This window comes from Euleptes europaea, chromosome 3 (assembly GCF_029931775.1).
Source record: "Euleptes europaea isolate rEulEur1 chromosome 3, rEulEur1.hap1, whole genome shotgun sequence".
Lineage (NCBI taxonomy): Eukaryota > Metazoa > Chordata > Lepidosauria > Squamata > Sphaerodactylidae > Euleptes > Euleptes europaea.
Window position 1 is genome coordinate 71,690,522 of NC_079314.1, and position 24,630 is coordinate 71,715,151.

General features: G+C 41.3%; 1 protein-coding gene across 1 annotated transcript; it reads right to left on the reverse strand.

Moving 5' to 3' along the window:
• Positions 1 to 468: 468 nt before the first annotated feature.
• MDM1 (Mdm1 nuclear protein) lies at positions 469 to 24,630 on the reverse strand. The gene is made up of 15 exons (XM_056846847.1): positions 24,613 to 24,630; positions 21,330 to 21,444; positions 20,031 to 20,392; positions 18,914 to 19,048; positions 18,592 to 18,771; positions 16,773 to 16,897; positions 14,964 to 15,063; positions 11,830 to 11,868; positions 11,305 to 11,480; positions 10,148 to 10,417; positions 8,600 to 8,748; positions 7,161 to 7,240; positions 5,535 to 5,787; positions 4,590 to 4,658; positions 469 to 619 (listed from the first exon to the last, which is right to left on the reverse strand). Exons 1-15 carry the CDS (start codon positions 24,628 to 24,630, stop codon positions 507 to 509), a joined length of 2,184 nt encoding a protein of 727 aa, XP_056702825.1. The 3' UTR covers positions 469 to 506.

A 24,630-nucleotide genomic window follows, 5' to 3' on the forward strand; every position in this document is an offset into this window, starting at 1 on the left:
ATGAGTGCCAAGGCTGCCCTAGAGCAGAAGTATTAGTGCTGATGGGTTCAGTGTAAGGAATGCAAGCTGTAAATATAAATGTCCTGGGAGAGGTCTTGGACACAGTGAGTGCCAAGAAAACAGCTGGAATAATCCTAGTCAGATTAAGGTCATAACAGAGGTTGCAGACTGCTTAGACCTGTCCTATACTTATTTTACATTTTACCAATCCACTGATTGTGCTCTATCTACTGTTTGTTGTACTGAATAAGATGATATCACCTTCACCTTGGCACCATTTTACTGCTATAGTGCCATTTAAAACAGACACTGAATGCATTTGAAATTCCATATAAATTGCACATGGAATGGAAACATTTTGTATTATAGCTGAAGAACAGTATAGTGAGGTAGAGCTCAATTCAACCGTTTTTGCATTCCCATATCACATCCAACACAACTGATTTTTTTCACAAAGTGATATTAAAATTTCCCACTTAAAGAAATTCCAAATATAGCAGAACAGATCACATCTTGCCCCAGAAGTTCTCTTTTCTTCTTTGAGCTCGTTCTAGAACTTGAGATGCCAGGGAACTAGAAGCAGCTGACCGAGCAGAGAGTTGGGACAATCTATCATCATCTGTAAACATATCAAGATATAAACAACATATTATTTTCTGCACCTAGTTAGGAGCCAGTTAAGAGATTAAATAGATTTTGAAGATAGTTTTCTGTTGGGTTTAAGAAATGTTCAAGGCAACATATATTGCATGTCTTTTGACCAATTCATTAACTATATGGTGCTTAAAGGTCATAATTTTAGTTTTTAAGAATCAATCTTAAAAGTAGAAGCCCAAGCGCAGAGCTCACCCAAGCAGAAAGAAAGTTTCTGCTTCCATGCAATGTTTTTGATTAAGGATGCACAAAGTCAAAACACTGCAAGGGACTGCATGCAATATCTTTAACTTTAAAAGATATACATAACACAGTTTGCACAAGCAGGGGGAGACTACATGGGATTTTGTAGTACAGCAGGCAGCTGATTCCAGTAAAATCAAACATGAGCACCAAGGTATGATTTTCTACAACAGTGCAAAAGGAATTTGGGGTTCAGATCTTGATTCCTGTATTGCTTTCAGAAAAAGGCAGGGAAAAAGCCCCTAAAATGCTCAGCACATCACTTCCTGTAATAACCATGTGACTGGTGGACTGCCTATAACAGGGAGAAAGCCATCCCAATAGCAAGTCATAAAAGCTGACAAATGGCAACAAATTCACCTGCAAGTTATATGTTATGCAAGTCTGCCTTAGTCCTGTTTAATCAAACATAAGCATTTCTACCAACATATGCTTTAAAAAAAGTACATTCCAGAACTTACTTTCTCTGATACTACTGCAATCCATACTTTTGAGAAAAAAGGAGCCAACTTGAGAGGAACACCACCCAGTTTATTCTAATAGTAATACCAGTTTGGGGATTGTCTTAATCTTTGCATTTGGTTCCCAAAAGACACTGCCCCAAAATGCTAACAATGACAACTTAAGGCATACAAGCAAGAAAAATGACAAACTAACAGAATCAGCTGAGCGTTTAACATTAAACAGTTCATAAGCCAAGCCTTGCAGAGTAAATCTTCACATAAGACAACTTCAGGTACTTTTTCGGCTCTCACGATTTGTTTTTAGTAGCAAAGCCACAGTTTCGTAACGCTCTGTCATGTTAAAAAGTGTGGTGAATTTGCAAAGCATTGCTAAAAACCTGCTTGTTTTAAATGCTTTCTAAAATAATAGAATCAAAGAGTTGGAAAGGCCCACTGGGGTCATCTAGTCCAACCCCCTGCACAATGCAGGAAATTCTCAACTACCTCCCCACTCCCCGCACCCCCAGTGACCCCCTACTCCATGCCCAGAAGATGATAAAACAAAAAACCAGGATCCCTGGTCAATCTGGCCAGGAGGAAAATTGCTTCTTGACCCCAAAGTGGTCTGGCCAGGAGGAAAATTGCTTCTTGACCCCAAAGTGGTGAGCAGCATTACCCTGAGCATGTAAGAAAAGGCCACAAAAGCCAAACACTGATGCAACCCTTCCTGCCCTCCCTCTAGTGATCTGCTTAAGTTTACAGAATCAGCATTGCTGACAGATGAACATCTAGCCTCTGCTTAAAATCCTCCAAAGAGGAGAACCCACCACCTCCCAAGAAAGCCTGTTCCACTGAGGAACTGCTCTGTCAGAAAGTTCTTCCTAATGTTTAGCTGAAAACTTTTTTGATTTAATTTCAACCCATTGGTTCTAGTCTGACCTTCTGGGGCAACAGAAAACAACTCCACACCATCCTCTATTTGACAGCCCTTCACCCAGACAGGACCTGTCCTTGCTCTTCTGGCTCTATTGATTCATTAGCTCATGCCCTCTTGGAATGCCGCTTTTATGAGGAATTTCGATCACATTATATCTCTCCCCTTTTAATGTATAAATCTAATGCCTCTGTGTCTGACATAATGCCTTTTTTATTAAGTGACAGGGATCCCAAGGCTACATTGTCAGTGGCAAGATTTATTTCAGGCCTTATATCCCTCAAACATTAGATTTAAGCTGCTCAAGATCAATGGATCAAGGAGATTCTAAGGGATAAAGGAAAGGTAAAGGAAAGGACAGCCCTTCGAGTACTTGAAGATGGTTATATCACCTCTCAGTCATGTCGTTTCCAGGCTAAACATACCAAGCTTCTTCAACCTTTCCTCATAGGAATTGGTCTCCAGACCCCTCACCATCTTCATTGCCCTCCTCTGGACATGTTCCAGCTTGTCTACAAGCTTCTTAAATTGTGGTACCCAAAACTGAACACAGTACTCTAGGTGAGGTCTAACCAGAGCAGAGTGAAGCGATATCACTTTGCATGATCTGGACACTTCTGTTGATACAGCCCAAAATCGGATTTGCCTTTTTAGCTACCACATCACACTGCTGACTCATGTTCAGTGTATGGTCTACTAAGACCCCTAGATCCTTTTCGCACACACTTCTACCAAGACAAGTCTTCCCCATCCTATAATTAGGCATTCGATGTTTCCTACCTAAATGCAAAACTTTACATATATCTCTGTTGAAATTCATTTTATCAGTTTTAGCCCAGTTCTCCAGCCTGTCAAGATCATCCTGTATCCTGGCTCTGTCTTCTACCATATTTGCTTCCTCTCCCAATTTAATATCTGCAAATTTAATAAGAATATCCTCTAATCCTTCATCCAAATTATTTATAAAGATGTTGAACAACACAGGGCCCAGGACAGATCCCTGAGGCACTCCACTTCTATAATTTATAGCTGCTTTGCTATAAATTTACACAGCCCACATGCTTTTCAGTCCTGGCAGTTTTCTCAAGCTTTGAAAACAGCAAAGTATTAGGTGACCCTTCGTTAGAAGTTACAGGAAGTTGCTAGAGGGAAATGATCTCATCCTCTGACCCTTCCCAACTACAGTGTGTGTGTGTGGGGGGGGTCTGCATATGTATAAAGTCAGAACAGAGTGCCAAAGTGCCCCTTCTCAGTTGGCAAAATGGCAGGCTATGAGTCTAAGCATTTAATCTTCATTAGCGATAGAATTAAATGTCTGGACCATTTTAATTTCCATGCAATTTATATCTCACAAGAGCTGTAGAGTTCTGCCCTCCCCCTATTCTGTTCTCTTGACGACATGCAGCACAGCCACTGAAATCATCTGCTTGTTGAGTGATCTTTAGTTACATTTTCAATATAACACACGTACTCAGGAAGGCTCATACAAGTCCTTATATATGTTCCCATCCCAGGGGAATCATACAATAACCATAGCTAGAAGGAAAATGCTGAAGGAAACTACAACTCACTTCCTAGAGAAGAAAAAACAGATGACAAGCAGAAGTTAGACTTCATGAATGCTAAGGGACTACACCTGGTAACGAAGTTGGTGTTAAGAGCTTCAAGACTTGAACTCTTAGTCACAACAGAGTTAATAAGCCATTCGGTACTGTGGCGTAATTTCTTCAGATGCTTACATCTTGTAATGGTAGAGCTGGTGATGTCACAGGCAACCATCATCAAACACAAGCCACTTCTGGCCAAAATATAGCACTAATGAATCTTGAAAGGCACTATCAGCAAAGATTTCCACAACCTAATTGCCAAATTTTGGTAGATCTAGATTCCTTTTTGAATTCAAAATAAATACACATGGCTGTTGCATCTACTCTTTTCAGTGTTGGCAGAAAACAGCTTTCGATTTTCCTTCTCATAATTTTTACTCTTTTAAAATCATCATCCCACTCCTCTTCCTTCTGAGCTAAAAATACAATTCAGTTACTCTTTTCTCATGCAATGTACACCTTGATAAAATTCATAAACATTTAGATTTAGACCCTTCGTAGATTTCACAAATGCAAATTTTTCATTTTAGTATTGCTAGCAGTTCAGAAAAGTTGGTTACAATCAGAAATTTCACTTCTAGTATCTTATTCTACTATTTTGTGCTATCCTTGAATATGACTGGAATAACATGAGCAGGAAGGGAATCTGAGAAACCGATTACAGACAAATATAATTAAATGATATCTATACATAGAGAGAGAAAATACCTTCATCATTATAGTTTCTCTCCTGGAGAGGTAACTGCAGCCAGCTCCTTTTTGGGCTTGCCACATTTCCTAAAAGAAACAGCATACACGTGTTGTACTTCAACATAAGTCTTATCTCTTAACAGGAAAGTAATTTGGAATTTCACATTCAAATATCTACATATTTAATAGCCAATGGATTAATTAATAGATAATTTTGATATCAATTTAGTCTTCCCCCAATGGAAGGATTCCTAGCTTATAAGATCAGAGTCAAATAGGCATATTGTACAGCATTATCTCAAACTGTACAGCATCTCAAACTGTTTTAAAATACTGTTGCTGCAGCTGTCCAATAAAGACCAGATTAATTATAAACTTATAAAGTTTTGACACTGTTTATTAATTTAAAACATTTGTATGCTGCCTTTCTGCCTAATTAGGGCCATGAAGGCAGCAAACAATTAAAAAGGCATTGCAATCAATATTACATCAGCAATTAAAAGACAAACAAGAAGGAGGCTCAATTATGGTACGCCCAGTGAAGCAGGACAGTCTACATCCACTGGAAGAAGACAGTGATCAAGAGAGACAGACAAACCATACTAGGTGGGAACCATAGGGGGAATTATAGTGGCTGGGTAGGTTGGGTATTCTTTCCATTCCAAACCCAAACTGAATAGCCAATTTCTGCATGTTGAAGTAAGTTAATTAAAACCCTATCCTCTTTGTGTTGACTTCTATATATGCTCACAAAAACGGAGAGTAAGAGGAGCCACTAACACGGCCTTACTCCAGTTAGAACATTAACAGTGCTACGCAGATTTACTCCAGTCAAAGCCCACAGAAATCACTCTGCAAACGACCACACTGCTACCGCTGTTGTCATCAAGAAGCAAGAACCGTTCATTAACTTCAAGTGAAAGATATGACTGTCTAAAATGAGAGTGAGGAAAGAGAACCAACCATTATGCTGAAACTCTGGATCCCGGAGAGTTCCTTGAATTCGGCATGATGGACTCCAATAGGATGAAGCAGACTCCTTTCCTGGCTTTAATGCAGGGACTGTAGATGTATGCTCTGAAGGCATTGTAGTTGGAGGAGTTCTTACACCACAGCGACCTAGTCCAGGCCACTGATCTTTCTGTAGCAGCAAAGGGTCTTGAGTTTTCAATCCAGCAGCTGAGGGAGAAGGCAGCAGTGTAGCTTCTACCTCATCCTAAAATGCAAAGGAAAAGGTGTCATGTGGTAAAGAAACTGATGTCTGAGGTACTAACCAAACACCACTGTCCCAGTGCTGTTCACAAGAAATAAAATTCAGTATCTAACAGCCCATTCCTGAGCCTTCGGCGTGCATGGACGGCAGGGAGAAGGCGCCGCCACGCTGCCTCCGAAGAAGTTCCCACATGCTGAAAGCATGAAAAAAGCCTTTAACTAGCTTTTTTCATGTAAAATGGGGCAAAAAGCCCCATAGAGAATAGCAAGGCTGCACCTGCAAAAAAGCTGGGGCTGAAAGGGGACAGGAGGCTACCTAATGGCAGCTCCTCCCCCTGAAACGCCCCTGGAACACCTCCCGGGACACTGGGACGCCATTTGGAACGCCGGTGCAGGCCTTTAAGCTGGTGGGATGCCAGTGGAAGGCCCTGCCGGCGTTTCAGGGCAGTGCTGCCATGGCAGCGTCCGGAGACCAGCGTCTGGGCCTCCATGCCGGTGCTGGGGCCACTAACACTGGCATAAGTAGCCTGGGCGCCAGGGGAGCCCCTTCCTGGCCTCCTAAGGGGTTTTGCCCTTGAAGGTCAGGAATGCGCTGTTAGTGTTTGTACAGACTTATCTCCAAATAGTTTTTTATCTGATTCTTCTGTACTACACATATTAAAGTTATTTTTAATGAAGGTCACATTACTATGGTTACTTCCTCAAGAGTACTGTGAATCTTTAACAGAAACCATGACAAGCCACATGCCTCCATTTTGTATCTTCTGGGGCTTTTTTTCAGACATGTTTTCCCCCATCAATCCACTTTGAAAACAGCTCATGGCAACTGGTCTTTCACTTCCAAACTCTAGAAATGTTTCAAGCAGTCATATGTAAAAAGTGACGCAGCTACTTGTGAATGTTTTGGATCCCAGGCAACATGGAAGGAACCTTGTACCCCACCATTCCATCCTCCCCCCAAACACTGCACGAATCATCTAGGAACAGTGACAACTGGTTATACGACTGCTGCACTACCATATGCCCGGTGGAGAAATGAAGATTTTCACTCACATACCCCTGCCCCTTAGTCCCAGCAACCTGAGTAGTAGCACAAACTCCAATAAATTAACAGAAAAATAAGAATCAGTTGCAAAGCTGTTACAAATATCAACATAATCATATATGGTTGACAGCTCTACTATAAGTTACTTGTTTGAAAAAAAATTACAACTCCTTGAATCTCTTTAAAAATTACTAGTGAATTAGCTGTTTATCCTGTCTGATTTACACACTGTGGGTGTGTAAAAAAGAAACCTGTCACTCTTTATAGATAGTTTTCACTGATCTGTCATACCGTACCCTACTAGATTTTCTTTTTGTGTCTTATCTTGATACCTGATTGTCTGAAGACCCCTTCTTTACTTGTACCGAGGACGAAGACTTCATTTTAGGAGGAGATACTAGAACAGCACCTCCTAACCAAAAAACAAACCAACATGTTAATGCTAAATCTCCAGGAAATGCATACATTCATGTTCTTTTATTCCTTTCTCCTTTCCTTTATCCTTAGAAGCTCCTTGATCCATTGATCTTGAGCAGCGTAAATCTAATGTTTGAGGGATATAAGGACTGAAATAAATCTTGCCGCTGACAATGTAGCCTTGGGATCCCTGTCACTTATTTAAAAAGGCATTATGTCAGACACAGAGGCATTAGATTTAAGCATTCCAAGAGAGCCAGAAGAGCAAGGACAGGTCCTGTCTGGGAATGGTATATTCAGAATTCTACCCTGCATAACTATAGAGGGGTTAGCATTCAGTCTAGCTAAACAGAAGGCTCTAGAAAGACGAGTTGTCAAATAATAGGTATAAGCGGGCAAACTGTGTGGTGGTGGTGGTATTCTGAAAAACTGAGATGAACAAACGTGGCGAGCAGGAAAGTAGTGCTCTTATAATCAAGCTCTTTAATGCGCTTTTTAATTTTGGTGAGAGCTTGTTTTCCCAAGATCTAATAACACATCCTGCGAGAAGCCCAACAATGACAATTTCTCATCTAAGATTTTTTGCCTTCAGGATTTAAAAGGGTCGTGCTTCAGAGAAGCTAGGAGCCCCTCAGTGCTAAAGCACAGGTTAAGTTGTAATTCAAAGGTGGCCAACATGCCCTAGCTTCGAGAGACATTTGGCCAAACTCGGAGCGAAGGGTAACGCCAGCAACGCATCAAGGGGCATTAAAGAGTTTTCATAAAAACTGAAGCAATGGACGATCTATAGATTCATTGACAGCAGTTATCCAAATGGCAACACCAAAAAGAATAATTGGAATAATTTTAAAGTTGAAAACCTGAATAGCCCCTGGGATATATTTGCCGCCTTTGGTACGGAAAAAATTGACAATAGCTCCAGCCCCAGGTTTAATTTTGTTGGACACTGCTTTTTGTTGGGCATTCCAATTTAGGTTATGGGGGAAAAGAATGCCAAGATAAACAAACTCCTTGACTTGGTCAACCTCAAAGCCGTCTAATACCCAGTGAAAAGGAGGCATTTTTCTCCTCTTAGAGAAGATCATAATCTTAGATTTGTGATGGTTTATTTTAAGATCTTCCCTAGAGCAGTACTCAGAAAAGGTTTGTAAGGATCTTTTCAAACCAATTCTTGTGCGGGACAGGAGATCTGCATCGTCGGCATAGAGTAGCATTGGGGTGGGACGACAAGACTCTGAGAAATTGGTTGCCATATAGCTCAGATATAGATTAAAACAAGAGAGGAGCAAGGAGGCAACCTTGTCTAACTCCCTTTCCTTATTAGTAAGGGTTTTTTTTACTATAATTTTTTTACCAGCTGCAGGTGTGGTAAGGTCATGATGAGTTCTTTGGGCTCCACCAAGAACTCTTAGCTCTGGCGTGGAAACTCTACCACCCTTTCTTGAAGACACTGAAGAGCAATCTGACCTATCACCTGAGGGACTCACAAGTGAGATATTTCCTCTGAAAAATACAAACACATAACCTCTGTTAGGTCACAATATACAAAAATATACATACTGAAAAATAATTACCCTACAATTTACTGTCAGCCATCATTACTGAAATTGGAAGCCTATCTTGGCTGCTTCTGCAATAAGGTGAAAAAAGAGAGCAAAAAATACACAGCCAAAAGCAATCTGAATGGGCTAGAAACAAAACAGAACAGAAGTCATAAGTAATCTGTTGAAAATATATATAACTCTTTCTTGAACAGTGTGATGTGTCCCCCCCCCCCAAAAAAAAACTGTTCCAGGGAGATCATTTGAATTTTACACCACTAGTAGATAGAACCATCATGATATCCACCCTAAATTATTGTCAACTGGTAGCCATTATTATTTGGTCTTAAAGTAATCTAAACAGCTTTCCTCTTCCCAGTCATGCTTCTTTGAATCCCTTTTCTTGGGAGAAAAGTGGGCTATAAAAGTTATTAACAAATAAATGTTAAGCGCCCTATATGATCTTCTGATAATATTAGTTACCTGCCCATCTTCCCTCTATTACAAATACATCCTATAATAGTATCATCTACACATTAGTTACTATGCACCTACTTATATGTGCCAGCATAAGGGGTGCGGTTTGCCCTAGTAACTTTCCCGCTTGTAATTTTCAGACACATGGAAAGAAAGTATGAAAATAATCACAAATTAGTATCTTTAACGTGAGATATTGATGGTGGACATACTTTGAAGAATTTCACACAGCAAATCTCAGAGCCATATTTGATTATTCCCATATTACAAAGACATGTGTCTTCGGACATTTTCCAGATTATTCTGTACTAGCCATAAAAACTATTGTGGAAGGGAAAGTACCACAGAAAGTGGTATTTTTAGACCTCTGCCTGAGACCCTGGAGAGCTGCTGCCAGTCTGAGTAGACAATACTGACTTTGATGGACTAAGGGTCTGATTCAGTATAAGGCAGCTTCATGTGTTCATGTGTAGGGCAGCTCATAGCACAACTTCTGATTTTAATGCAAAAATAAATAAAACAATCTCAATAAATGTGAATTCACCACAGCATGTGGGCAGACTCTCTCTATGGTGCAGCTAAAATCTTCATGTAGAATGACTAACAGTGATACATAGTTTCTGAATGAATAGTTCTGTCTGAAATTTCTCCTATGACTGAATATAAACACATAAATTCTTAAATTACCAGCAGTTTAATAACTGTAAACTGTCCTGGGGGAAAATCCTAACCCCACTTACATTAACTGATTAGATTTCTCAGTCACTTCAGTGGAAGTGGAATTGGCCTACTAAACTGGCATTGCAAGCATGCTTGAGAAAACCAAATTTGTCATACTTGGAAGGCAGAGCAGGTTTGACAAGATTTAGCAAAAAAGAATTTACACTTGCTGTTTTTTTGTATTGCTATCCTTATTGCTTCCTTTTTCAAACTCTTCTGATTCCCGCTTATTTGCTTTTTCCTCTCCTTCCTCCAGTGGCAAATCTTCCAGTTTTTCAGCAGTGCCCAGTTCACCCCAAGCTAGGCGCCGTTTGATTGGAACAGTAGCAGCATCTGATAGGCCCAGCTTCTCAGTGTTGTTTTTGGTTAGCTGTTCTGACATTTCGGGCTGTGGCAATGCCTTAGGACTTGGAGAGACCTGCTTCTCAGAGACCCTGTATGAAAAGCAAGCAGGCAGTGCACTGAACATTATATTACAATTTATGCACCCAGAAATGTGCAAACATATGGGCTATATCCAGACTAAATTTTCCATCAGCAGAACAGAGTTTCCTACCTCTCATCTCCTACTGATCTCCACAAAAACCTGCTCCTGGGAGATAAAGAACCCAGGATCTGACCTGATGTTTTGTTCTGGTTAATGTCAGGCATAGCAAATCAAATGTGATACAATGTATACTTCAACAAAACTTGCATAATAGTATCTGGCTGTCCAGACTAAAACAAAAAACATTTTTAACATATTAAATGATTGTTTACAGCCAGTATCCAACCCAGGCGAACTCTGGGCTTATGTTTCTGAAACAGCAAGTCTCATGACAAACTGCTTTTGGAACATTTTCAAAGACCTTTTGTAGAATGACCAAGGGTCAAAGAAAAAAAATCTGACTGGAAACATCTCAAGTAGCTTTCTTGAGCCTGAGCTCTGAAACCTGTGCACAGAACTGCAACTTTCAAATCTTGTCCAGAGACCTGGAGGAGCAACAGGCTGTCCCTGCATGCCAGTGAGCCCCCAGTGTGACCCACACACACAGGCAGCCCATTCCTGAAGAGGGGGGTGGATGCGTGGGGGCCGGGAGCGGTGCAGCTGCAGCACCTCCACAGAGGCTTCCCAGCCGCCACAGAGAAAATAAAACAAGTTAAAATGTAAAGAGGGGGAAATGCCCCTATAGAAAGCAGAGAGGCTTAGACTGGAATAACTCTGCATGGGATTGTACTGTAAAAGCTTTAACCTCACACATACCAGAGATTAACACAATAAATGTTACACTGCTAGACCATAACATTACAAACTTTTCTGCATCCACAAAGACTCACTTACCCAGCCAGATCTAGAGCTCTGACGTTGTTGCTAATGGCTTCTTCTACACTCGACTCGGAAGACAAATCCCACAGTCTGTTGTTATCAGACATAATCTGGTTTAAATGGTCTCTGGAGAAGTGGGTTCCCTGTATCCTTTGCCTGTAAGCCTCTGCTTTCTCTCGCAGTTCTTTTACCTGAGTGTAAAAATTTTACAGGTTCTTAAAAATACATTTGTGATGTTTTTTGGAAACTATTAGCCTATTAACGCTACAATTAACAGCACAGGACAGCGTAACACAGACAATGCATGACCGTTCACAGCAGCAGCATCGTAAGGAGCAATATCATGAACAAGAGGCAAAGAATAAGGATACATTCCTACTGTTCTACGCAGTACAGCCAAAGCACAGTTAACAGTAAAATTATTCAACAAGCACAAAAAGCACAGAAACTATGCATCTGCTTAGTAGTAGATTTTATTTCTTTTTGAAGGTTTATTAATTCTATAATTGCTCCAGAAGGAAGAACTTAGATGCAACCAACCTCCATATACCACATGTAATTTAGGGTGTTTCGAGAACCCTAAGGAGAGGAATATAGAAATAATATTTGTTTAAATAATAGGACACGTATACATTCATCTCAATCCAAACATGAAATAGTCTATTTCCTTCTACTGGGATCACAGTGCTGTTCTGCCTCCTAGAGTTCAATTTTTTTAAAAATGTAATTAAAATCTCCATTGGACTTCTTTACGAAATATGGCATCCTAATCTATTTGAGGGAGGGAAGGTGGTAAGGTATGGCCCGATCCTGTCAGATCTGGGAAGCTAAGCAGGGTCAGTACTTGGAAGGGAGACCATCGATGAAGGCTCTGCAGAGGAAGGCAATGGCAAACCGCCTCCGCTTCTCACTTGCCTTGGAAGCCCCTTGCTGGGGTCACCATAGGTTGGCTGCGACTTGACAGCACTTTTACACACACATTGTAACAATTATCTGAAGTAGTAAGGCACGATGACAGGCCAAAAACTATGACATTTTAGTACTGCTAAAATGATTTCACTAAAACACTGGAATTGTAGTACATATGCACATTCATCTAACTCAAAGAAAGTTTAAAAGAGGATGCTGAAATATATTCTCTTTATATATTTCAGAGAATAGGCTGCATTTAGGAGATAGCCAAGATGAATGTGAAAGGAACTACGCATTGAAAAATCATGCAGTTAGAACTCCAATGATCAGAGAATTTAGGGCATTCTCTTTAATGGAAGAGGACATATATTTCCTCTCACCCATTATCTCTAGTGTGCTGGCTAGAGATCCAATGGGGTGCATGTAATACAATGCAAGTAGGAGCTCATTCTCTCCAACATCAGGGAATATCTGAGCATGAATGCCATTGAAGAGAACAAGGCAACACCTATTTTCATTGCACCCACACACATCAAAACCACACAGAAGTACTGATAGCTAAATAAAGAAAATGCAAACAAACTAAAAAAATATTGTCGAAGGCTTTCACGGTCAGAGTTCATTGGTTCTTGTAGGTTATCCGGGCTGTGTAACCGTGGTCTTGGAATTTTCTTTCCAAGACCACGGTTACACAGCCCGGATAACCTACAAGAACCAAACTAAAAAAAGATCTTCAGTATGCTATCACAGATTCAAAATGTCTCAAGGGGTCACTGGACTTAAGACTACTCAGTCAGACCTCACATGAACCCTGTTTTCACAGTAAAGTAAGCATAGTATGGAATTATACTCAAGGAGCACTGATTACCACTCAACCTGAATCCCATGCAGGTGGACACGACCAAAGTTAGTCACCCCTATGATAGAGGTCCAAATAAATAGTATTTTTCTGTGCACCTAAAATCCTTCACGAGGCTTCCCTATTTCATTTTGTAAATCCCTAATGACATGATGAGAAAATCCTGCTCTGATATGTCACCCTGTCAAAGACAACGGCATAATAAAAACACACAACCAATTGGACTATGGCATAATAAAAACACGACCAACTGGACGTAAATAGAACACAGTGAAACAAAGCAATTGCACACAGTGTTCTTTATTTTTTAAAAATCTTTGAAAATTTGCCCTTTTAAGATGGTTTGCTATTGTACAGCTAGCTATCCTTTTGAAAGACAAAATCAATAATGAAGGGTAAGAAGAAGATATGGTCAGAAGAGCAACTGGACACTTAATGAGAGGAAACTGATACTGGAAATACCTGTGGTGAATTATGGAAAAGCAACAAAGAACCCCTAACTTTACTCAATGAAGGAGGAAGCAGCATTTATCTCAGCAGGACGCAGGCAGCTGAAACTCCTACTGTGACGAGGCATTGTCACATATTAATTTTTCAGAAGTCTAATGTAATGTGGATTTCTGATAGCACTAAAGGAGAAAACTTTATAACACACAGTACATTTTTTAAACAGGATCGCCTTGCCTTGCTGCTGTGGGGCTTCATTATGTTGTCGGTTTTTAAGAATAAGTTTCTTGGAGACGAAGGGCTGCTATCCTTGTGCCAAGCTAAATATTTATAAAAAATATTTTAAGCACTAAGAAAGCCATCCAGTGCTTTGTGTTTCAGTCTTATTTGTTCAGTGGTGAAAAAACAAACAGGTATTCAGCTTTCTTTCGGTTTGCAGTGGCCCAGATCTGGCAAAGTCAGACTGATACAGAGGTAATGAATAGGGTTGCCAACTGCCAGGTAGTAGCAGGTGATCTCCTGCTAATACAACTGATCTCCAGCCGATAGAGATCAGATCACCTGGAGAAAAATGGCCGCTTTGGCAATTGAACTCTATGGAATTGAAGTCCCTCCCCAAACCCCGCCCTCCTCAGGCTCCACCCCAAAAATCTCCTGCCGGTGGCGAAGAGGTACCTGGCAACCCTAGTAATGAAACTAGCAATAATTCTGTTTCCTCAACAGGAAATAGTTTGTAGAAATTATGGCAAAGGCAAAGAAAAGAATGTTAACGAAGGCAGGGCAGTTGTGTACAAACCTGAAAAAAGATACGAGACATCATTTGATCCCAAGATCATATTTGGTTCAAACATAGGATGCAAGAGGAAGAGAAGAGATCTGTAGAGCACTAAAAGTCCTGAGTCAACAATGGATGATGCAATTGAGAAAGCAGATAAAACCCACCCACCTCCTGCCACTATCAAATTCAGACAAGCAAGAATCTTAAGATGAAACTAATGAAATTGTTGCAGCACAAAGAGGCAGCAAGGTATCAGAGAATGATTTAGTTCTGAGATGCCTGAGGTTGCCTGAAGAGGCAGAGTGGTAAGAAAGCCCTATTAGAAACCAAAAGCAGTATTTTCTAAAAAGCAGGGTGGGGGAGATGTAATGATAGCAGATAACAAAGTGTTCCGTAAGGCAGTGCACGGAGGGAAGCAATTTGGGGAAAGTTGGTGGAGAACTGAAATCTATGGCAGCAGATATTGTAAGCCAGTAAAAGCTGCACAATGTGAAATAAAGTTGTTTTGCTCTACACTTTAGCATCCTAGGACCTCCATTTACAATGTTTACAGCAGCAGAGACTATATCATGAACTATCTTCAGAAGGCTCAAATGGAAGAACTCAGTTCCCTCAGAAACTACAACTACATTAGTACCTTTTAGACTGTTACTGGGAAAGGTATAAATACATACTTACTTGACCAGGTACATTTCTCCTGATACGCATCCAAGCTCCATCTTTGTATATGTATTGAGTGGGAGACAAAAATTTTGATCTGTATTCGGTGTTCATCTTCCTAGGAAAAGGAAGTTGGGAGTGGAGGGAGACACGTATTAGTTTGTAATACCTTGAAAACTGTACTAATGCTTTGGTCTTTAATTCTTTCTAACCCTAAATTACATAATAATGTAGGATATAAGTTCAGGCAAATCAGTGAGGAACAAACATTGCTAGTAATGTGACAGAATAAACCATGTATAGCAATTAAAGTCTAAAAAAAAAAAAAAAACAGGTTTCAAATGCACATAGAAGCCATATCAGCTACCCTTGGAAGCCCTTCCAGCTACATTTCAGATATTGGGGCGGGAGGTGGGGCTGGCTCCATTCAGTGGATGAAAAGTGCTAGAGGCATTCTAGTCTTTATGACATTGTTCCTCATACTCTAAGGCTGGCAACCAATACAGATTCTAAGGATGAGCTCTTAATGACTCCTGGCAGAAATTACTCCATGGACCGCAGAACAAAATGCCTCTGGGCATAATCCACTCTCTGCACCTTTGCACATCTTCCTTTTAGTTCAGGTAAGCCTGTGCAGGAAAGCACCCAATTAACTGCCCTAAATAACCCATGAATTCCCATTTGGTCAGAACAAGCAGAACAGGTGGGGGGGGGTGAAAGCAGCTCTGCTGATGATCATCCCCCACCTCTCCAGCTAGGCAGCATCTCCCCTGCAGAAACCACCAAGATGACCTTGGAGATGGAGCTCATTGGGCAGGCATTCAGCCCCTCTGAGAAAGAGAGATGCATGAGATACGATACATCAGCTGCAATGGCGCGAGAGCCCTACAAGTTGTAGAACACCAATCCACTGAGCTACTGGGCCATGAAAGAGACAGTCTGGACGGTCCTCTCTGCCGTGACCCAGGTGCTTCTCTCGTGCTCTTCGACAAACGTGCAGAGTGAGCGTGTTTCCTCCCACGTGGGTGACATTGTCAGCCTGCATTGCTCACACCTGCTGTCCTGGACAGTCTTCCTCAAGGCCAACTTGCCACTGTTCAACTACCCAGTTCTGGACTTTGAGGGTGAGAGAAGTGAGCACGTGCTTGTGCCTGCATTCTCTCTCAGTCTGTGTTGGGAAGCTGGGTTGAAATGCTCTTCCAAAATTAAAATATCACAAGAAAGAAGAAGCAGGACAGTTACCCAATTTGTTTGGCAGAACCTGCCCCCCCCCATCCCTAATGTCGTTCTAAATCCACCTGCGCCAAAACACCTCAACTGAACCCTAGTAGCTGTGTGGTACGGGGGGGGGGGTGTCACTCAGTCATCAGTCACCCCAAACCAAAACTGTATGCTGAAAATAATACAGCTGCACCAACACTGTCCTTCATCTTGTTGAAGACAGTAGGGTAGGGGCCTGTGTGTCAAACAGAAACCAGCAGAACCCCACAGGCACACCATAAATAATGAGGCTAAACTGCATGTGTGAAACATTCTTCTTTACAGGGGTGGGAGGTGGGAAAAGCAGAGCCAGTGTTGAAGGGCAGCTGAAGCACCTGAGGCTCCTTCTCTGAGGCAGTAATGGTGTGCAGACTGCTGAGGGGAGGATCAGGGTGCACACAAACACCCCCTCCCTCTCACTTTCTGAGGCCTTCCTTGGGGAAGTGACAGTATGTACGTTTGTCAGTGGACTGACCTTGTGGTTTACTGTGATATCTGAATGCAGCCAGAGTCTCTAATACTAGAGAACAAAATACTATTTAGATGGTCCTAATGCATCACACATACCTAAGACTTCTATGTAAGCAGTGTGGTTTATGTTTTTGTTTATGTTGTTGTTTCTGTTCAGTTTCTGATTTGCTTTCTTTTGGTGAATATTCTGGGATCTTTGGAAGTGATTCTTTTTTCTCTTTCTAAAGCAAAAATAATTGCACAAACACCTTATTAGTTTTTTATTTAAAGATATCTACTGAAAAATTATCTTTAGTACAAACATTTCTGAGAACAAGACTGTTGTGTCTTTATCAAATAACCTAGCTTTCAAAAGATAACTATACTATCTGCATTTTAAAACAGCAAAACAATATTAAAACTGTACATTAGAATCAGCATTCAAAATGAAATCAAAACCACTGGCTGGCTATGCAGTTTTATCAATGCAGCTGTATTTGGACGGCTTCCTATATAACACTGTTTTTCCAACTGACCTATTTCTTTCTCTTTTTTAAAATGCAACGAGACAGCATAAATGAACCCAAAGAAATAAACCTTAAGACTCTGCTTGACCTTGCATATCATAGGAGTGTATTAAGAGTCACTAACATTACTACTGACTGTCAAAAGGATCTGGGGTGGGGGACACACAAGACTCTTCCTATGGAATTGCTAGGATCAGTTTTAACATTAGACTCGTTTGGAATCCAATCGTACTTTACCCACATTAATGCTTTACTTGGCAGGCAGAAACAAATAAAGGGAACTTGCATCATGCACCAACCAGTACATAAGAACAGTCATGCTGGATCAGACCAAGGCTCATCAAGTCCAGCAGTCTGTTCACACAGTGGCCAACAAGGTGCCTCTAGGAAGCCCACAAACAAGACAACTGCAGCAGTACCATCCTGCCTGTGTTCCACAGCACCTAATATATTTGGCACCTATTATATTCGGCATATATGTGGTATCTGCAAATCAGCATTCCCAGCCACTGTACTAACATGCAAACTCTGCAAGGCCATGGTGTAATGTCCTCTCTCTTGTTATCACTGGCCAAGTGCAGCGCAGATGGGGAAGCACCTTCCGTTGGTCTTCATGCCGGATCGCTAATGTTTAAACTAGTCCTTGGTAACTCTGTATGAAGTGTCTGGACACAGTAAGCACTTTTGGGCAGAGCTCCCCCATGCTATAATGTTTAAATTAAACCTATTTATTCATCCAGGCGGAAGGTTCTTAATTGAGTTTGACCCAAACATCAGACATTTTCTCACAGGGCTCATGAGATGCCAGTTTACATGTGGAAGCCCTGCAATCAAGCCTTGTCATTTGACTGCTCTGCAACAAGTAATTAGCGATGTTAATTACTCAAATGAAGAACTGCTGATCAACACTTTGGCCTGACCAGGAGATAAAGACAGCAAGTCCCTGTGTTTGTTCTACAGACCTGAATGTCAAATGATTTTACACCATTTAAGAGATGCTGCCTAAAATGACCACTGATTCCTACCGCAAATAATCACTCTTGTCCTTCACAATGATAAACCACTGTAAAGGCAGATAGATTACAAAGTAATCTAAAAACGTACATAGGTCATTTCTTTCAAATTTTAGGCCATGATAGATGCTATGCATGTTTATTATTTGTTTGATGAAATTTTCTCTACTAAGGCTACCATAACCTGTGCCCACCATAACCTGTATTGTAACACAGAGAATACACCAGACACATTTGTTTAAAAGAGAGAGAGAAAGTCATAAAATGTGGAAAATTCATAAAAGCAATGCTATAGGATGGCTGCTAACCTTTTACTCATCAGGCTGACATATGTAAAAATTAAGAGAAAAAGCAAACTGATCTTTATAATATAAATTAATTCAGCATATATAATACCTTTTCTCCAGGAGATGCTTCTACAGGATCAAATATAGGATGGTCTTTCTCTTCCAAATGATGTGTTTCTCTCCGTTCTTTCATAGGGGGAGAAGCTTTAAAACATCTTTCATATTCAGTTTCAGGAATAATTGCAGGAGACTTGTACGGAGGAATAGATTTACTTGCACTGTGAATAACCTTGGGTTTACAGAACATGTTAGTGTGGTTATTTTTAAATCTAAATCAATGGTACTGCTGAAACAACAATAATCATTATGTATAAAGTGCCTGACAAGTAGGTGCTATATTGTTTTTAAAAAGACAAGCCCTTAAAAGTTACCTGGTCTGCCGCAAGTAGTGGAGAGATTTTCTCTGGGGTCTTCCAAACAAACTGCCTTTGATACTCAGAACTTCTGGGGAAGCTCCTTGATCGTAAAATATTCACGCCTGCTTTCCTCTGCAAGACTCTCTTAAGCTGTCAACAGAAACTGACAATGAATTCAGGAAGATGCCCACGTGCTGTTTTCATTTACCAACTTTAAGTTTTACAGTTAGCATGAATATTCTTAAACTTGGATCAAGTGAAATAAGGCAAAGCATGAAGGCAAAGGCTGGCCCATTCTACAAGCATCTCTGAAGCCTAATTCTAAATTAAATCCTGCTCTCGCCAATTTCAGCTGAAAAGCCACCACGTTTTTTAGAAGAGGGCAGGGACTTGTCAAACAAATGCAGTACACTCAGCATAAACATTAAACTGCAAGTCAAACTAGAAGCCTGATCAAGGGTTTGATTAGCTCACTCACATCAGAACTTTAGCTTTAACTTACTTTACCTGTACCATTTCCTTTCTCCCAGCTATATTTCCTCCCTCAGACTCCTTTCACCTTTTCTCACAATTCATTTAGACTACCCTGTTTCTGATGCTCACTGTAGGTGCTCCAGCCCCCTCCTTACTAAAGTCAGAGCAGCTCAGCCAATGGCAGCCAAAGGTCTTCCTGTCTATACTACTTCTCTATCATGTTAACGGAGCTCCACCAATTCCCTGCCAGAGATTTCACCCCGTCATTAGATCTCACAGTATGTCTAACGAAGACTGACTCTGAAGCCCTATTCACAAATTACAGTGAACACATATATCATCTGTGTACAGTGTACAATTCAATTTTTCTTTAAACATCTGTTGAGTAATTCTCATGCTACATTCAATCTATGTACACCTGAACATGTACACCTGAACATTTATCCAGATACTGGTCCCTGGTTTCAACTGTAACATGAACGTGCCATTGGCTCTTTCTTACAAACAGGTGTACACACAAACATGAAGGTTGTACCTGTGTTCACTATAGCATGCAAACTGGGCTTGAGTTACAATGTAAAGAACTTTAAAAAACCACAATACTTATATAGGCTGTACTTTACATTACCAAAATCAAACAATTTTAGTAATACCTTACCCCGTTGTCAAATTTTCCTAAGTCCTTTTCTGTAGGTGCTGATATTCCATTTTCATGCACTGGAGTTTTGGGCGATAACTTCCTGTTTGCTGAAAGAAGTAGAGTTGGTTCTGGTCTAGAACCTGCAGAACTAGGATGCATTTTTTCAGGAAGCCTGGGAGCATCAGGTGTCTTAATGTTTTCCTGATTTACATCATCTTTGGTGTGATTCGTTTGCAACTCCAGTGGTGGAGGAGCTTCACGTTCTGATGGTTTATCTGTCTCGCAATCATTATCCCTGTTCCACTCAAAGGACTTTGAAATCTGTGTGCTGTAATATGGCACTCTTCTCTTGGAAATAAAATTTGGTTCTTTTGCAATTCCTGTAAAACATGTGAGATCAGATCTGTGTAGCCAGGAAAGTTTGCAGAAGGTTTTGATTCTCAAAATTTTCAGCTGTTTCTATACAGCAGTTAGATGCAGAAATAAAACAGGATGCAAATGGACATTCCATAAAACAAATACATATTTTGTTTTGGTAACAATGCTAAGAATCCAGTCAACAATAGCCTGTGTGTTTCACCGCTGAAACATGACAGGCTATCAAAAGTGGGTCCTTTCCAAACTGCCTCTTCCACAATATAGGCGCAATAATGCTTCACTATTGGTCTTACATGTGAATAGCAGCTAAGGCAAGCAGCTGCATTCTGCACTAATTGAGGTCTCTGGGTTACTTTCCAGGCAGCCCCAAACACAACACATTGCAGTAATTTACTCTATAGGTTACAGGCATGCAGACCAGAAGGGTTAGGTCAGCACAGTCCAGGAGGGAGGATAGTTTCTGAATTCAGTGCAGAAGAAAGAAGGCAATCCTAGCAGCAGCTCCAACACAGGGTTTTTTTATTTTACAATTTAAAATTTATATTGATGATACAATTTATATTGCTTAAAAAAAGGTAAAGGTACCCTGTGCAAGCACTGGGTCATTCCTGACCCATGGGGTGACGTCATATACCGACGTTTCCTAGGCAGACTTTGTTTTACGAGGTGGTTTGCCAGTGCCTTCCCCAGTCATCTTCCCTTTACCCCCAGCAAGCTGGTTACTCATTTTACCGACCTCGGAACGATGGAAGGCTGGGTCAACCTTGAGCGGCTACCTGAAACCAACTTCCGTTGGGATCGAACTCAGGTCATGAGCAGAGCTTGGACTGCAGTACTGCAGCTTACCACTCTTATATTGCTTAACACTATATAATTAGCAAAAAATTACTCTGAAATTATGCAGAGCCTGAAAACAAGAGAAGACCTAACTGGACTTACCAAGCTGATCTGATCGAAGTCCAGCCCACCGGCATTTTTGCTCATGCATGGGGCTACAAAGTTTAAATTGATCTGCTTTTCTCCATTTGAAGTTCTTCTTGTACTCAGTCAACCCCTAGAGCAAGACAAAGAATGCAACAATGATTGGTGCCAAATTTCAATTCAATTTTTATGGCACAACTTCATGACAACTCTGAAAATGAAAAAAAAAAGATTCAGATTTCAAAGCACGCAGCCAACTAATTATTTTAAAAACAGACATGATTCTTACTTGTGTAACAACTAGGACTAAGAATTACTGTTCATTATTTATAATAGTTCATCACTATGGTAAGCAGCAGACTGTATATTTAAAGGCTGTATACTGGAAGAAGCCCCTGGGGCCACTATGTGGCCCTCCCCTCCAGCTCCTGCAGAATCCCTTTAATTTGGATCACCCAGCTTCAGGGGTGTTAGGGATTTGCTATCAGCAAATACAAGGTTTTGCTGCTGCAGACTAAATGGCAAACTATGTACAAATGGATCAGAAACTAAACTTTATCTCTTACCCTCAAAACCTCAGTCACTGATAGTCAGCTTCTATCTGCACAGCAGTGTCCTGGGTTCTGGGGTGTGACAGAATGTTGGGAACTGATTTTCAAATATATAAATATCTGTTAATGATTTTATTGTGTTCTTTATCACCACTGTACTCTACCCATACAACAACTCAGGAATGGGCGATTGCGATTATTTCCATTTTATAGGTGGCAAACTGAAGCTAAGACTTGCCCAAGATTACAAAATGCGTCCACAGTAGATGGTGGTGTTGAAGACTCCAAAAGCTAAGTCTTTGGAACATATTTTTGAAAGAAACCTTTCTTAATGTTGAAAATATGAGAACAAAGTCCTACGGTGTATAGTTCACACTGCCATACCATAAGCAAGGAGACCTACATTCAAATCCCTACAAAACTTCCCTGGCTGAATTTGGGCCAGTCACTCTCTCTGAGCCTATGAAGAAGCAAGTTCCATTCAGAAATTAACATGAAAAGTACATATACTTTGTCATGTCTAAGGACTACACAAAACAGGAAAGCATAAAATAAAACCATGCATAAGACAATAGACACAATAATCTGCACTTGGGATTCACCCCAATTCCTACGTGGAAGCATTTTTATGCAGTATTTTGTGTGAAAATACATGATAGTATGAATCTGAGCATTATTTTTGTGCTATTTTAAAAAAATATATGTAGCACAAAACTATCAGAGACTTGATAGTATTGTACAGTAGGATTACAGACTGCTTGTATAAATAAAGGTGTAAGATCAATAAAAACAACCCCTGGTTAAAATTATCACCTTAAAATTTATAACATTTTAAAGTATATTAACAATCATTTTCCAACAAAGTACTGCGTATTTTAATAGCAACAGCGCAGAACTTGGCAGTTTGGAGCATAAGTTGTGGATTTTCTCTTAATAGGAGCTTCTTTTGATGGTTTCAGTGTCCCGTCCCACACAGACAAAACCTTACTGATCTAGGGATCTTCTTATATTTCCCTTCTAAAACAGCCAATGGAAGAGCTTGGCATCTAGCAAGGGTAAAAGCCTTCCTATAATTAATAGACTTGAGATGGGAGAAACTAAGTATCTAGATTTATCCGGTACTAAAAAAAAAATGGTGATTTTCCAAGATCTGTCTGTGCTTCAAGTAACTAACACGGTAGGTGGGAAAAGGCTACACACACACACATATTCTTTACTATACTGGTGCACCAACTCGTATTCATTTCTGAGCAGCTCACACATGGGAACCTCCTAAGGGATTGTGTCCAGGGATCAGATGTAACTTTTAAAGCTCTGTGACATTCATAAATCCCACAAGTGAAGCTTGCAACATCAATGCATCTCCATACTAGGCAACGCACTGCCTGCTGAATTTCATTCCAAGAGAAAAGGCAGCACATTTAAACCCCTTTCCCAACTTCTGGTGCCAGTCCACTTCACCCTCGCCCCCACTCCTTTCCCGTCCTCCAACGCCAGGCTGGCAGCAGGAGCTGATGGATTCCCCCGCCCGCGACAAGGGGGGGCGACTTAAACCGGGGCCACGGGGCAGCGTTAATCCCGCTCGTCCTGCCTGCCTGCCTTTAAATAGATTTGCTCGCTGGTTCTTGTAGGTTATCCGGGCTGTGTGACCGTGGTCTTGGTATTTTCTTTCCTGACGTTTCGCCCGCAGCTGTGGCAGGCATCTTCAGAGGAGTAACACTGAAGGACAGTGACTCTCAGTGTCAAGTGTGTAGGAAGAGTAATATATAGTCAGAAAGGGGTTGGGTTTGAGCTGAATCATTGTCCTGCAAAAAGTATCAAAGGTAATGTGCTAAGCATTGTCCTGTAAAGCGAGATTTGCTCACGATTTGTCATTGCGACTACTGTCAACCAGGGCCATCCGCTTTTCAGAAATGCGTGGGAGCCGACCGCAGGCCGTTTGTGCCCGGGAGGCTTTGCCTTGGATTCGCCACTCTCTAGGTGCACATTGTCCCCATCCGAAATCCTCGACAACCAGCCCCCGTGCAGAGTTTTGAGTATTCGGGTGGGGGAAACGTGCACCTAGAGAGCGGTACAGGAACACATGAAGCTGTCTTATACTGAACCAGACCCTTTGGTCCATCCAAGTCAGTATTGTCTACTCAGACCGGCAGTGGCTCTCAGGCGGAGGTCAGTCACATCATCTGCCTGCCTGGTCCCTTTAACTCACTGGTTCCCAACCGGGGGTCCGTGGACCCCCAGGGGTCCGCGAGAACTAAATTAAGGTCCACGAAACAAAGTTACAAACCCATAATAAATTAATATTTTCAATTTAAAGTTCTCTATTATAAAAACATATTCAAATATTATCCTAAGTTTAATGTTTAACTAACAGTTATGATTAAAGTTTATTTTCAAATTCCCGGAATTTTTATTTTGAACCTTGGGGTCCCTGCACCGAACAAAAAAGGCCTAGTGGTCCCCGGTCAAAAAAAGGTCGGGAACCACTGCTTTAACTGGAGACGCCGGGGACTGAACCTGGGACCTCCTGCGTGCCAAGCAGAGGCGCTACCGCTGAGCCACAGCCCCTCCCCTATCCAAGGCAAAGCCTCCCGCGCACAAACGGCCACGGACGCTGGCGGAGCGGCGTCCCGGGGTCGCAGCCCAGGGGGCCCTCCTCGAAGGCGCCAAGAACCGTCCGGGGAGGAGGCGCTCGTGCGTCTGGGCAGCCCCGGAGGTGAAGCGGCGGCGGAGGCCCCCTCCGGCCTCACCTTCCGGCGGAGAGGCAT